Raw genomic sequence first — 13,761 nt, forward strand, 5'->3', positions numbered from 1 at the left:
GCATATCTCAAAGCCAGGTTTTATGAGGGATTTGTACACACATTACTGTAAAACATGCAATACAATAAGGTATAGATATAATGCTAGTCAACATTAGCTTGTGACAGGATCCTGGAGTAATACAAAAAGGGCAGATAATAACAATAGAGTGTTTTAGTAATAGAAGACATCCGAGTAAAAACCACAACGTGACGGTGAAAACAAAACATCTCTTTCTTTGAAATCAAACATTATTTTAGGAGAGGATATGAAACACATGGTAACTATTTTCGTCCCATTCAGGTCTCAAAAGTTTCACACAAACTCTGCCTAAACTTAATCTTCTTATGTCTGATTGGACAGTGATTAACATTATTTATTCAGAAAAAAAGAATAATTCAACACAATGCAATCTCCTGGATTTTAGTAAGAAAAGTTGGAAGTTAGTTAAAACAATCTCTTTCTTACAAAGAATATAAATTAATAATTTCCACTGACTTCACACACATACACACACACACACACACACATATATATATATATATATATATATATATATATATATATATATATATATATATATATATATATATAAACAACAGGACAAGTCACAATTTATTCAAAAGTCTGTTTCTTTTGTATTTCTATTGGCTCATTACAACCATATGCCCATGCTTTGTTTGGTTTTTTTTCTTTCTCTTTTTATAAAAATAATATAATAAGGTGCTAAAACAGATTCTTTTTTTAAAATGTTCGAAGGCCGCTCTACCCCCTATTCTCCCTCAACAACGAAGCAGAGGGGTGGATAAATGTTGTAAGTCTTCCAACTCCTCCCACCGCCACAGTCTCTCTCTCTCTCTCTCTCTCTCTCTCTCTCTCTCTCCCAATTTGAATGAAATTAGAAGCTTGAAGTGAAAAGAAGAACATAGTAATATATCATTCTGTAACGAGGATTGCTAATAGCTGCAAAAGCTAAAGAACTATATACTGTAGTGGACACAATGGGCAGGGATTATGTGTGATCAATTACAGTATATGTAATTTCGCAGTGATAATGTAATAGTGACAAAAGATAAAAGATGGAATACGTCGATGTGGCTGTGATTTGCATATTTTCTGAAGCACGTTTTGATAATTATACGAAAGTCTGCTCTGCCAAAGATACATGAATATCAATTTCATCAGACAAAATGGAAATGCCGTATATTGTTGTCTTAATTGTAAGTCGATACTTATAATAAACACGATGTATTTGAGTTTTATATTTTTCACATTCATATACAAAGAGTTTAGCTGTTTCAATATATCTGCATGTATAATTCCTATTGTTCAACATATGATTTAAGAAAAATTCGTTATTGCTCCTTGAGAGACAACAGCTATGGTATCCTATTCATTTTAGTCAATTTATTCATGTCGATAGCGGATCAAGCTCGTTTGATACATTTATTATATCCCTATCACAGACCATTTCTTCACACCTAATTAAGAGTCGATAAAAATAAGTTGTCTCAGAATCGTTATGTACAGGTTCGTTTTAAATACAATATCATTCGTAACATGCAAAAGAATATTGGTGAGGTAATACCAAGCGGCAAGATTCCAGGTATGATAGATTACATGAAAACGAGACACTCATGAATACATCAATACAAACCGGATCTTCCTAGTTCAGTTCATGGAACAATCTTTTCAGAAAACGCAATCAGAAGATTTGTATGAAGGACACCAGTCACTGCGCATGTTCCTGTACCTCTTTAAAAAGGAAGCCGCTCCGCCCAAAACGACACTGCTTCGGAGACAGTGGTAGGGCGCAGTTTTCTTCCAATTCGTCTTGCCGACTCTACAATGCCACCGAATCAAGCACTAGACAGGACAGTGTCGACTAACAAAGGGATCCAGAAATAAAGATCTTTAAAAGGAGAATTGATTGCCTCAAAACTATGGCAAGCACACATAGCTCCTCATCTTTGTGACCGACAATATATTGTATGGACGCTGGTGTGGATGCACTCTTCTCCTTGATTTACTGTCGTATAAGGTAACTGTATGCACATTAATGCACAAAGTAAAATATAGGATGCATACACAAAGTTCACATCCAAATTTAAATAAAATGTCACTCTGAAAAATAAAAAATAAACAAATATGATATACGATGCAATGACGTTGACTGGGGGTAAGGGCTCTTGGTAAATTTCGATGAAGCTTGTCGACAATCCAATTTTGTATATTTTTAAAAAAGATAAGTAAAAGGAAAAATAGAAAATTGACCAATGAAATAAATAGAAAATCATCTCAGATATAAAAACATTCAAGAAAAAGAGTCGATATTTGAACCACGTTTTATCGTCGACTTGCCGTCAGGCAGTGGATTCACGCTTGTAGCTTCGTTCTCGACACCCTCTTTGAAAGCTAGGCAAGACCAAGGATTCTCTGACTAGATATTATGAAAATTATCTATTAAGTAGCTATGGAGAGTAAATACTATTGTCTCAGTCATTGGTCTAACAAGCATAATGTGTGGAGTACGAACTTTATATTAGCATCTACTTTATAATGCAACTGTGTTAATTATTTACAATTAAACTATACAGATCAGTTACAGTTAAATGAAATTAAAACAGTAACATCTTAAATGATAAAAACCAATATATCCAACATACAGATATACACATTATATGATACGTCATAGAGTGCGCATCTAAATTTTATCATTAAAATGCATGAACAAAGGCCATACGAATAATCAAGATAATCAGGAAGTGATTTCACTAACACTGGTACTGTGACCAAATGTTCAGTTTGAAATTATTATTGCATTCTGTGAGCGTTACCATACTATTTAAGCAGTCATGTGTTTTCTTGTCAATTGCTTTGTGTATTATGTTGCCATACAATATACCCAAATGGGAAGTAGAGATTTTTCTTTTTTTATACAGTATTATGTAACTCGTTAAAATCATAAAGAAACTGATGTCAGCGTCATGTGCTGTAATTTGCCATTTTGTCAAATTTCGGATTACTTTAGAAATACTTGAGGAGGAGGCAATAACTGCAATGTGACGGATTTAAACATATGTTGATCATTAATTTATTAATAATGCATGAATAGTGGTTGAGTTGTTGTAAGATATTGAATTGTCTTGCTAATTTCTCCAGAACTTAGATCTGTACTATTTACAATTTAATTCAGGTCAGTATCTACTCCAAGAGGTTATCGTATGGTACTTCTTGATTTTGTGAAAAACTTTGACAATTTGAGATCATTGTTTATTTCAGGTAATACCATAAGACTGGCAAGTAAGTCAGTGGGAAAATCTGTGAAGAAAAGAAAAAGTAGCAGACTGAATGAAGTTTAAATTAAAGTGCACTTTAAACAAATTTTAAAACATTTTATTCCATCGTTCATTCTATCAGCAACAAAATGGAAAACAATGCCTTATCACCAAACATTATTCAGGTAAAAGTGATTAAACAGCCGCAATATGGACTGGGTTTTCTGGTGCGAAGCAGTACAAGCAGTCCGTTCGTAATAGTTTCTGATTTAGTTAGTGGTGGCTGCGCGGCGGAGTGTGGTTTGGTGCAGGCTGGTGATATGCTGATCAAAGTGGATGACATCAGCCTTCTGGACAAGCCATATCAAGAGGCAGTCAGCATTCTCAAATCAATCCCAGTCAACTCCCGGGTCGTTTTGCTGCTTCGATGTCAAGACGGTTACACAACTCATCTGGAAACACGCTTTGGTGAAGATGGCCTTCCAAAAACTGTGCGAATTACAGAGCCAATCAACCAGCCTGAAACGTTCATGTCAAAAATTAAGAAAACATTTTGTCTATCAAATAAGATATCAGAAGCAAATCAAAATAATATCGTTGAGGTCCACGCTAACGATGGCAGTGGCAATAGTTCCAGGATCGAGACTCAGAAGTGCAAAGTGCATGGTCAGATCGAGGCGAAAAGAAATATATTGTGCGAATGTATCACAACATCAGGTTCACTAGATGTTACTGGGGACCGTAACGGTCATGGTGCATGTATTATGAAAGATTTTATGGAGCCGACTGACAAGCATGGATATGAAGAAGAGGAGAAAACAATTCTTACAAATGGATGCAAACATGAAAAAAATGACGAAGACAAAAGCAAGGTGTTAGAGTTTGGGGATGGACATTATGCAAATGCGTCATGCAACTACGTTAATATCCCACCCCGAAAAGCGGTGAAGCTTATAAATGTAGGCGATGAAATACCGGTGTATAGAGACACCTTGCATATGAAGGCATTACCGGTGCGCGCTCTCTCTCTCTCTCTCTCTCTCTCTCTCTCTCTCTCTCTCTCTCTCATTTCTAACATAAATGCGTCACTAACCCCTTACAATCGAACCAGGTAATTGTATTTTTACTTTATCGAAGCTGTCTGGGGCTGTGGGGTCAACATGGGTACACTGTAAGCTTCGATTCTTCTTTTGTATTCTTCTCAACAACTAATCCCTTTGCTGGTTCGATGAAGCATGATGGGTCAACTTGTACGAGATGATGAATCGCGTCTGCCATCTTCCTCATAGATGGGTAACATTGTTATGTTCCATCTAAAAGCTTCTTCCATTGTTTAAATGAGTACTGTTTATATAAAAATAACAAAATAAAAACTATTACTTAAAAAAATACTTGGGGGGGGGGATTTTATCCTTGTTTCCCATTCATTTATCTTTGTTCAGTATGCCTCTTTGGAATACTTAAACTACTCGACACTGCATATCTGCTGGATCGTGCTGATGTGCCAGCAAACAGCTATATTTATATTTACATACATCTTGCATATGACTTTCAGAGTACAGGATGCACCCCAGAACGGTGTGTAGGGTCCTTGATGTTAACACCTTCAAACCTACCCCCAGGGAGGTCCCGATCCAAAAGCGAGCTCATCGATCAAGCCAAAGATTTCATAGATCAATATTATACCAGCATGAAAAGGTAAGATGAAATCCAATGGTCCAGGCTCTGAATCGGACTGTTGCTATAATATGTTTCCTTGTAGATTGTTACTCTCCTATTAGGAAAATAATTTTCTGTATACATCTACACCAAAAGTCGTAAAAAGACCGTAAATGCATATTTCTAATATCTTATGTCAACTCTGATAAAGACATTTATTAGAAACTGATTTCTTATTATATTTATATCATAGAAACAGGATTTGTAAATAACTAGCAACACATTAAGCATGTTTGTATGCATATCTGAATACATTTGTATGTATGCATGCATGTGTATATATATTTTTGGATGTAGGCAGGTAGGTGTGTGTTATTTTATTGTTTATAGTTAGTCGGTAAAATTGCTCCCCTGAGTTAATGTTTTTTATTCTAATGAAATAAACTTAATTTTTGCGTACGTGTATAAAATGGAAAGCATTAGTCACTTTACAGTGGAACAATTCTGGCCCTGCATTTAGAGCAGGTGGACGGTCAAAGCATAACTAAGAGACTTTGAAAATAAAAGTTGGTTGGTTGACTGGTTGATTGGTTGGTTGGTTAAGCGGCACATTTCACACATTGTTGACTATATTAGTATTATGTTGAGAAAATGTAATCTAAATGTCTTTCCCAAGGACACATCGAGGTAGCATTCCCTATGCTGGGCTTGGCTGGCATCCAGCCAGCGAGCGTTTCAGTAGGAATCCAGTTGCGCCTTTTGAAAATAACTCAACTAAACACATTTACATAATTTTATCTCGAAATCAACAATAAACAACAATTAAGCTTAGACTTTATAAAAGCCAAGCAATGAACTGCATACTGTATATAAATATATACAACAGGCTACTTAATTTATTAATTGCTTCCTCTACTTTTTTGCGGTGAATCCAAAGAACTAAAAACAAAAAAATTCTGTCTCGTATTGTCTAGCTGATGTTAGAAGCGAGACGGAGCAATGACTATTTGATAAACTCGCTCGCTACTTCTTTTACCTTGGGTTCAAGGTCAAATTAAGATAAATGTTGGGTTAAAAGTTTAGTTAAATTGATTCAATTGCTTATATTTATTATGTTTTAATCATGCATAGGGCGAATTAGTATGAAGTTAAAACAATTATTTCTGGGACAGGTTTGTTTGGCCTTTCGTGTCCGATCAGTTCAGTCATAGAAAATTTGTATTAATTTTTTTAACAATTTGATTTTACTGTCTAAGCGAATTAATGGAAGGCTAAGACAAATCATAATTCCTCTTTGATCCTTGTGTTAACCACACAATGATAAACAATTTGCATTAAGTATTTTGATTAAGGTATTTTCATTTGCTTATGTTTCCTACAACCCTTGATGAATTTTCTGTATGCGCACATTGAGACAATATGTACCAAAGACAACTCATTCTACGAATCGTTTATGTGCTTCACCATTCTTGGAGCAATAGGTTGCCGAAAATTTGTTAAGGTCTTGGTTCAAGTTGTTGGTGGGGATTGTTTGTCGTTTAATTGTTTATATATCCTAAACCCCTTGAAGACGTTATTTATATTTTTGATAAGTCTGAGAAAAAAAATTTTAAAAATCATTCTGTAAAATACTCGTTTAATCTTTAAACATTGGGTCAAAGTTATACTTTTGACAGCAATGCTTTGCTCGTGGGCTCGATATGCAGTTTAAGCATAAGATGTTGAGAACTTTATTTATTTGAATAAATATCAGGTGATGCAATAGAAAATGTTATGATGAACAATATATTAATTTATCGACCTAAGGTTTCGCTGAAAAATCTTGTTTTTATTACAGCCATTGTTTCTTAGATGGAAGATCTTTGAAGAACAGGTGTAAATTTAAATTTTTCATTCGCAGACAAAATAAAACTGCTCATCAGAAGCGCTGGATGGATGTCATCACAGCCATTGAAAACTCAGGCACGTACGAGCTCACAATAAATGAACTGATATTTGGAGCGAAAACTGCATGGAGAAATGCACCCAGGTGTATCGGTCGGATTCAATGGTCCAAGCTTCAGGTAAGTAGAGATTTCATCCATTTACACACACAAACATACAAATATACGCAAACACATGTACACCGACTGAGAGACGGAGAGTCAGACAGCAAACAGCCTGAAAAAAAAACAGTTTCTCCACTTACTATTTTCTTTCGATAAGACCTGATCACTTTCCTCTTGCATGACCAACAGCGTAGAGAATGTCAGGCAAATTATGCTGTTTGTCATAGCTTCCATCAAATAACGTTTTCAAACAACAGTGTTCGCTTCGATGATAAAATGTCCTTCAAAAACGAACTTTTTTGAGTGCTCGAATAAAGCTGAGAACTGTACCTACTATTCATATATCTACTATCCGAGTACGCGATCACCCGTGAACCCGTAATAAAGCTCTACATAGTATAATACCAGATGGCTATCCCAAAATGGTGCCATATTGCAACTATATTGCTCTGTATAGGTTTAAAACTCAAAATAAGCAATAAACAAACAAGCACAAATGATTTTGTTTAGATACTTTAAATGATTCAGCTTAATTATGGAACAGTGCTTATAAATAACGCCAGTTACTTACAAATTTCACATCTATATGAACTGCACCTGCCCATACTGGGCAATACGTGTTGGGATTTTGGCATTATCCCATATAGACATGTTTCACTGTGAACCCATGAGTGTCTTTTTTAGGCAGGTAACAATGTGCATAAAATGCTGTCTACGAAACATGTCTTTGACTTTTTCAGGTCTTTGACGCTCGTAATATCACCACAGCGAGAGGCATGTTTGAAGCTATATGTAACCACATCAAGTACGGAACGAACAACGGAAATATTAGGTACCCTTGATATTTTGTAAGGATTAAATATGCTTTACATGGAAGTTTGACTCCATCTCACACTACAAAGATTCAACCGTATGTCCCTCTAAGTATTTAAATGTCTCGTCTGGTTATGGCGAGATAGGTGCATTACGTTTCTGACACTGACCACGGCAGAATCATTGTTAACATCGCTAAGGTCCTTTGTTAAGTTTGTAAAGTCGCAAATCATTATTAGGTGATGTGATAATATTTTGTTATATGTATGGAGCATATGCTTGATATTATAGGGTTCTTGTTTCACCCATATATACAGAAATATAATTTATCATAGCGATTCCAGCTATAAACATAATTTCACACATGGAATATTTTCTTACATTCTCTTGACTAGAATAGTAACATTCTTTCACCAGCCTAAATTAGTTTATGTATTCCTGTAATTTACTTTGAATCCTTTTGTTGGCTTGCAACCACGTTTAATAATCTTATGGCATGCCTATGATGGTGGTCCAGGATCTGTATATGTAAAAGATTATCCATGTATGGCAATCTCGGATAGTTTTCATTAGTGCTTCAACCGGAAATGACCAGTCTGGTGACCTACTTGTTTGGTGTACCTTAATAAAACAAGACGTTGGGAGCATAGTGTCTAATGGTTTTTCTTTCCTTTCTTTGTGCCTTATCAGCAGTCATGCAAGTACTTGGGCCATCATACCTAAGTATAGCAAACTGGTAATGTCATCGTGTGTTATCTTCTACTGATTGCTCTGTGGGTGTCGAATTAAGTATTATAATAGCCGTAGTACCTTCATCATAAACCTTCTGTATTTCCCAGTTAATACGTATAAAAAATACCAAATATCTGGTTAGAGGTCACACCGCGCAAAGGCATATAAAACAACAATTCAGTGTCGCTTGGCATCGACGGGTAAATACATGAAGACCTTGCCTGTTCCAAATGCAATCAAGACAGTGAGCTACTGAAATATGGCATGAACTATGACAATAATAGCCACGTCTACGATACAGAACGTGACTCCTCTGTTCACAGTTTCTCTGCATACAGTAAACATGTATATTTCTTTGTGTGTGCATGGTGTTTGGCCACTGTTAGCCATCTCGTGCTACACAGCACCATTATCCTATAAGTATACCTCACTGTTAGCCATATCTGTACTACACAGCACCATTATCCTCTAAGTAGACCTCACTGTTAGCCATCTCTGTGCTGCACATCACCATTATCCTCTAAGTAGACCTCAATGTTGACCATCTCTGTGCTACACATCACCATTATCCTCTAAGTAGACCTCACTGTTAGCCATATCTGTGCTACACTGCATCATTATCCTCTAAGTAGACCTCAATCTTAGGCATATCTAAGCAACAGAGCACCATTATCATCTAAGCAGACCTCACTGTTAACCATTCTCTGTGCTACACAGCACCATTATGATCTAAGTAGACCTCATTGCTAACCATGTCTGTGCTACACACCACCATTATCCTCTAAGTAGACCTCACTCACTTCTTTATCTTCATATATTATTTTGATGGATTCTAAAGCGAGGTAAATGAAGAGCTGTGATCTGATTGGTTCTCGTTTGCCCTAAGGAATGCATCCCAGATTCAGGCTAAATTGCTTTTGGGATGGACGTGTCTTCTCACACTTTTCCTCCATTTGATTATGCTTGTCGTCTGCAAGCTATAAGAAAAACTACCAAATTATGTCATTACTACTTATATTTTGCAGTTGTAATTTGAATTATTTAAACATGGTGTCCTGCGTCATAAACCTTACCAAGTGGTACATAAACCATTTGAAAACTCAGAAAGGTTTCTATAGAAATTGTTACATATACTTTTAAAATATTCACACGAGCTTCTCGCAGCTGGCATTTACACGTTTACATGAGTAAACCCGCTCAATTAACTAGCATTGCGTTAATTATTTTCAACACCAACAACATTAAGAAAAACAACAAAAACTCAAGAACCATTCTAGCAATTGGTTCCGAATGTAGATGTACCATTAGTGATTTCAAATTTTGCTATATCGCTATCCTAGTCATTAATTTACCTAATTATCTATAAAAGAGTAATAAGAACAAAATTTTAACATATCTGGTCATTCAGATTGTTTTGAGAAATGATTTTCATTCTTGTGGCATATTTTCTTCAGGTTTTTTGGGTCAAAGGAAGTGTATTATATGTGCTACACAGCCTGAGACTGCATACTGTAAGTTTCAGACCTGTCTGTACCAGATAATATTTGGCTTATACTGTCTCTTCAATTATTTCTCTGTTTAGTGTTTAGAGAGATAAAGTACTAATCGTATATAATTGCATCGCATCCTTAGCAAGGTTGGATAATATACTGTTTAATTGCGTAACGAAAAAAGATAAATGAGAACCAGTGTCATTAAATAATTTCGGTAAAATGGAATTCGTCTTACTGGCAGTGTATGACTGTAAAACATTGTCTCTTGGCAGATCCGCCATAACAATCTTTCCACCGCGGACAGGCGGACGAAGCGACTTTCGTGTATGGAACTCACAGCTGATATCTTATGCCGGCTACAAACAACAGGACGGAAGTGTTCTCGGAGACCCAATCAATGCTAATTTTACCGAGGTAAAACATTTTTCTATTATGTCAATCTGTTTTTGTTGTTTTGAGCATATTGGATTGGAAATAGTTTAATACGCTCAGGAAGATAATGCTGCGGTATCCCAGTTGGTATAACGTCGGACTGGTAATCCAATGGTCTCGGATTCCATTCCCACCCAGACACTTAGCTCCCATTCTATACGCATGATATAGCCATTATTGCTTCAAAAACTGCCTTTTCATAAAGCGCAACTTGCTCATAAGACAACAATCAGGACACGGGACATTAGACCCTCCGGAGATTCGACACTAGACAGCTCTACAGCTGAAGATGTGCAAGTCCTTGAAGCAGTCTGCCGGCTGACAAGACTTATCCGTATTGTAAAGAAATTTACGTACGGTGAGGTATTTATACACAGACATGGTCTGTGCATTGTAGGCATTCGGTTCATCCCATCGAGAGCACTTCGCACGTGTGGCATGGGATGAACCGAACTCACTAATTCGAAATACGACACAATTTACATAAATCACTCTCGGGCATCGTTGTACACAAAAAACGAAACCCGAGCACATGTATTCAATAAATAAAAGAATTTAATTCCGTGACACCTGGCGAGACAAATAATCTGAATGAGTTATTCATCCTCATTACAAAGGTTGGACAATGTGTCCTCTTTCTCACGTTTTCCTAACTTTGATTAAAGTTTCATTGACTTTGGGTTTTTCCTAAAATTTATTTTTTGAGTATCGTTTATACTACAACCTTATACAGTATTATGCCTGACTGACTTGAAATTAATTATGCTTTTTAAGCTGAATTTTCAATCATTGTCTATGCTAGAACCAGGAAATTGACGATGATATGCATCATTATTAATGCCACCCCTTAGAACAAAGCAAACTCGCTGTGACATATCTCTCACTTTTCACTGTCTTTATATAAGCTTTTACGCTTATCTCGAGACCAAGCGACATTTTCATACCGTAAGCATATTATCCCTCCTTGAAACATGAAACTTGGTGGGAGGAGGTTGCATTTTAGTCGGTCCTACACTCATAATTCAAGAAAATGTGACCTTTATTTCTTGTATCTTTAAATATTTGCCTTTAAACTTCGTTCTTTTTCTGCGATTTACATGTTAGAATTATGTAACTTTATTGGATGCCTCTTTGCTAGTACGGTACACTTACAAACAATGAAAATCACTGTGACGTGCATTTTATGTTTTATTTTTCATTGGTATATATTTGTCTTTAGCCTATGTCTGCATAGTTTTTTCCCATAATACATACAGTCTAACCTAATAGTAGGTCCTTTCTGACCAATGCACTGTAAATTAGGAATGAATATTCTTCTTTTGTTATAAAAGGGTAGTAGACTTTACACATTAATGATTATACGTCATACATTGTGACGGGTTACTTTCAACAGGTACCGTTGTATTGTGGCCATGACTGAGCAACTATAATAAGAGTTCTATTTATGCATATAGCGACTAATCATTCAAATTAGTGATGCATGAATTATTCTTGTAATTGTAGTAATGATGGTTTTCACTCAAAGGTTACTCAAAGCCGTTAATTTTTGCCTAGTAAAATGGACAATTATAATACCTTCGGAGCAGATTTTATGAACAACGATTTGACACAAATATGTCCAGTTTTTATAAGTCATTTTAATATCCTTTATTTTGTTATCAAAGAAAATAATTTCCTTTTATTATTTTTTTCTATTTTGTGTGCCTCGATGTTATCCACGAGCTTATGGGAATTTATCTTAAAGGCAATTAGTAATGTGATTCATTTTTACATAAAAAGTATGGAGTTTATGAGTTTTCGATTTGATATCAATATTTTTAAATAGATACAAAGATCTAACAAGGTATTTCACTATGTCATTTTTGTTTTCCACAGCTCTGTCAAAAATTGGGCTGGAAAGGAAAGAACGGAAGGTTTGACATTCTCCCACTGGTTCTACAGGCCAATGAACATGATCCGGAGCTGTTTGAAATTCCACCAGATTTAGTTTTGGAGGTCACCCTAAAGCATCCCAAGTAAGTCGCTGTTGTACTATGTTTGGTTTTTGACATATGATATATTGGGCCACAATTAATCACGGAATGCCGTGATCTCCACTGAAATGCGTCTGAACTTCATTGCTCCTTTTAAACAGTGTTACCAAGAGTAAACATTTAACAATATTGTCAACATTACATTTTGACGTTTTGAAAAGAATATCAGTTTCATCCCAATGGCGAGACTGGTAGCATGCCATTTATTCCTGAGTGATTTCCAAAACAGAAAACCGTGTATGACGGTTATTCCTTTTACATGAAATATTGCTGCATATATAAATTATTTATCGAATGCAGCTTTGTCTGCTTTATTATGCAATCCTTTATCTGACAATCGGCTTTACGTGATAGAAATACTGGAAACGATCGTGTTTTATTATGTTTAGGATAGTCGACGCAAAATTTTCAAGTTCTGACTCATCCGGTGTACATTTGGACGCAGGAATTTTTTAATCTAAAGCAAACTTACTTATTTATCAGGCAAGTGGATCGTTATACCAGCTAACTGTATCGTTATTGTGGGTTTAGCCATTTTGTGTATTTTAAACAGTCTACAAGCAACTGTCAAGCGAACATTGTTTTTCGCGCACTATTCAAGTTTTGAGATAGCTTAAACAAAAAGGGCACTTTTGCAAAGTGTCATGTGAGTCACAGAACGGCGTTGTGGTCTTACGTTTCAAGAGAAAACATAATGCGGCCGACCATTATATGGCTACAATAGTCGATGCTGCTTTAAGTTATTTATATTTCAGCATAGTTCTTTTCCTTCCTTTCTTTTTATATTCATTTCTATTTGTCGAACGTCTAGAAGAACGAAATTGTGTTTAACCATTTGAAAGATCTTGTATATTTTATACTGAAAACATACTATAAAAGATTCTCCGTCGAATCGTATTTTTTAATAAAAAGTATGTAAAAAGAGGTTTTCATCGTCGTCATGTTAGCTTTCAATTTTTCCTGTCTTCTTCTTCATTCATTCGTATATCTTCGTACACACATATCGAGAGACAACCATTGAAAGCTGGTCTTCTTTATCCAGCGTTCTCTGCTATATCCGGCAAATTTACCAGTAGAGTTTTGTATGTGAGAAAGGAAGCTAGACTTACCTTTAGAAAGGAATTTTTGTGTGCACTCACCACGTGCAGTTCAAATGTGCGAATACGCTTCACGTACCAAAATAGCACGCGCAAAGTGCCATACAACATGTCTAACCATATTAAATAAGTTATTGCTGGTCTTCTTCATTGATCTAATTTGCTGAAAGTTGACAATATATGGTACCAGAGAGAGA

The 13,761-nt window shown here is 35.8% G+C and overlaps 1 protein-coding gene across 1 annotated transcript in view; it reads left to right on the plus strand.

Moving 5' to 3' along the window:
• The first annotated feature begins 1,770 nt into the window (after positions 1–1,770).
• LOC149806350 (nitric oxide synthase 1-like) overlaps positions 1,771–13,761 on the plus strand; it is a 38,413-nt gene continuing 26,422 nt past the window's right edge. The window contains exons 1-7 of the mRNA XM_089951871.1: positions 1,771–2,020; positions 3,262–4,270; positions 4,813–4,955; positions 6,817–6,979; positions 7,705–7,796; positions 10,275–10,416; positions 12,310–12,449. Coding sequence (XP_089807997.1) covers positions 3,407–4,270; positions 4,813–4,955; positions 6,817–6,979; positions 7,705–7,796; positions 10,275–10,416; positions 12,310–12,449 — 1,544 coding nt within the window. The 5' untranslated portion in view covers positions 1,771–2,020; positions 3,262–3,406. The remainder of the gene's footprint in view (positions 2,021–3,261; positions 4,271–4,812; positions 4,956–6,816; positions 6,980–7,704; positions 7,797–10,274; positions 10,417–12,309; positions 12,450–13,761) is intronic.

This window comes from Sinohyriopsis cumingii, chromosome 1 (assembly GCF_028554795.1).
Source record: "Sinohyriopsis cumingii isolate HCF-2022 chromosome 1, ASM2855479v2, whole genome shotgun sequence".
In the NCBI taxonomy this organism is placed as follows: domain Eukaryota; kingdom Metazoa; phylum Mollusca; class Bivalvia; order Unionida; family Unionidae; genus Sinohyriopsis; species Sinohyriopsis cumingii.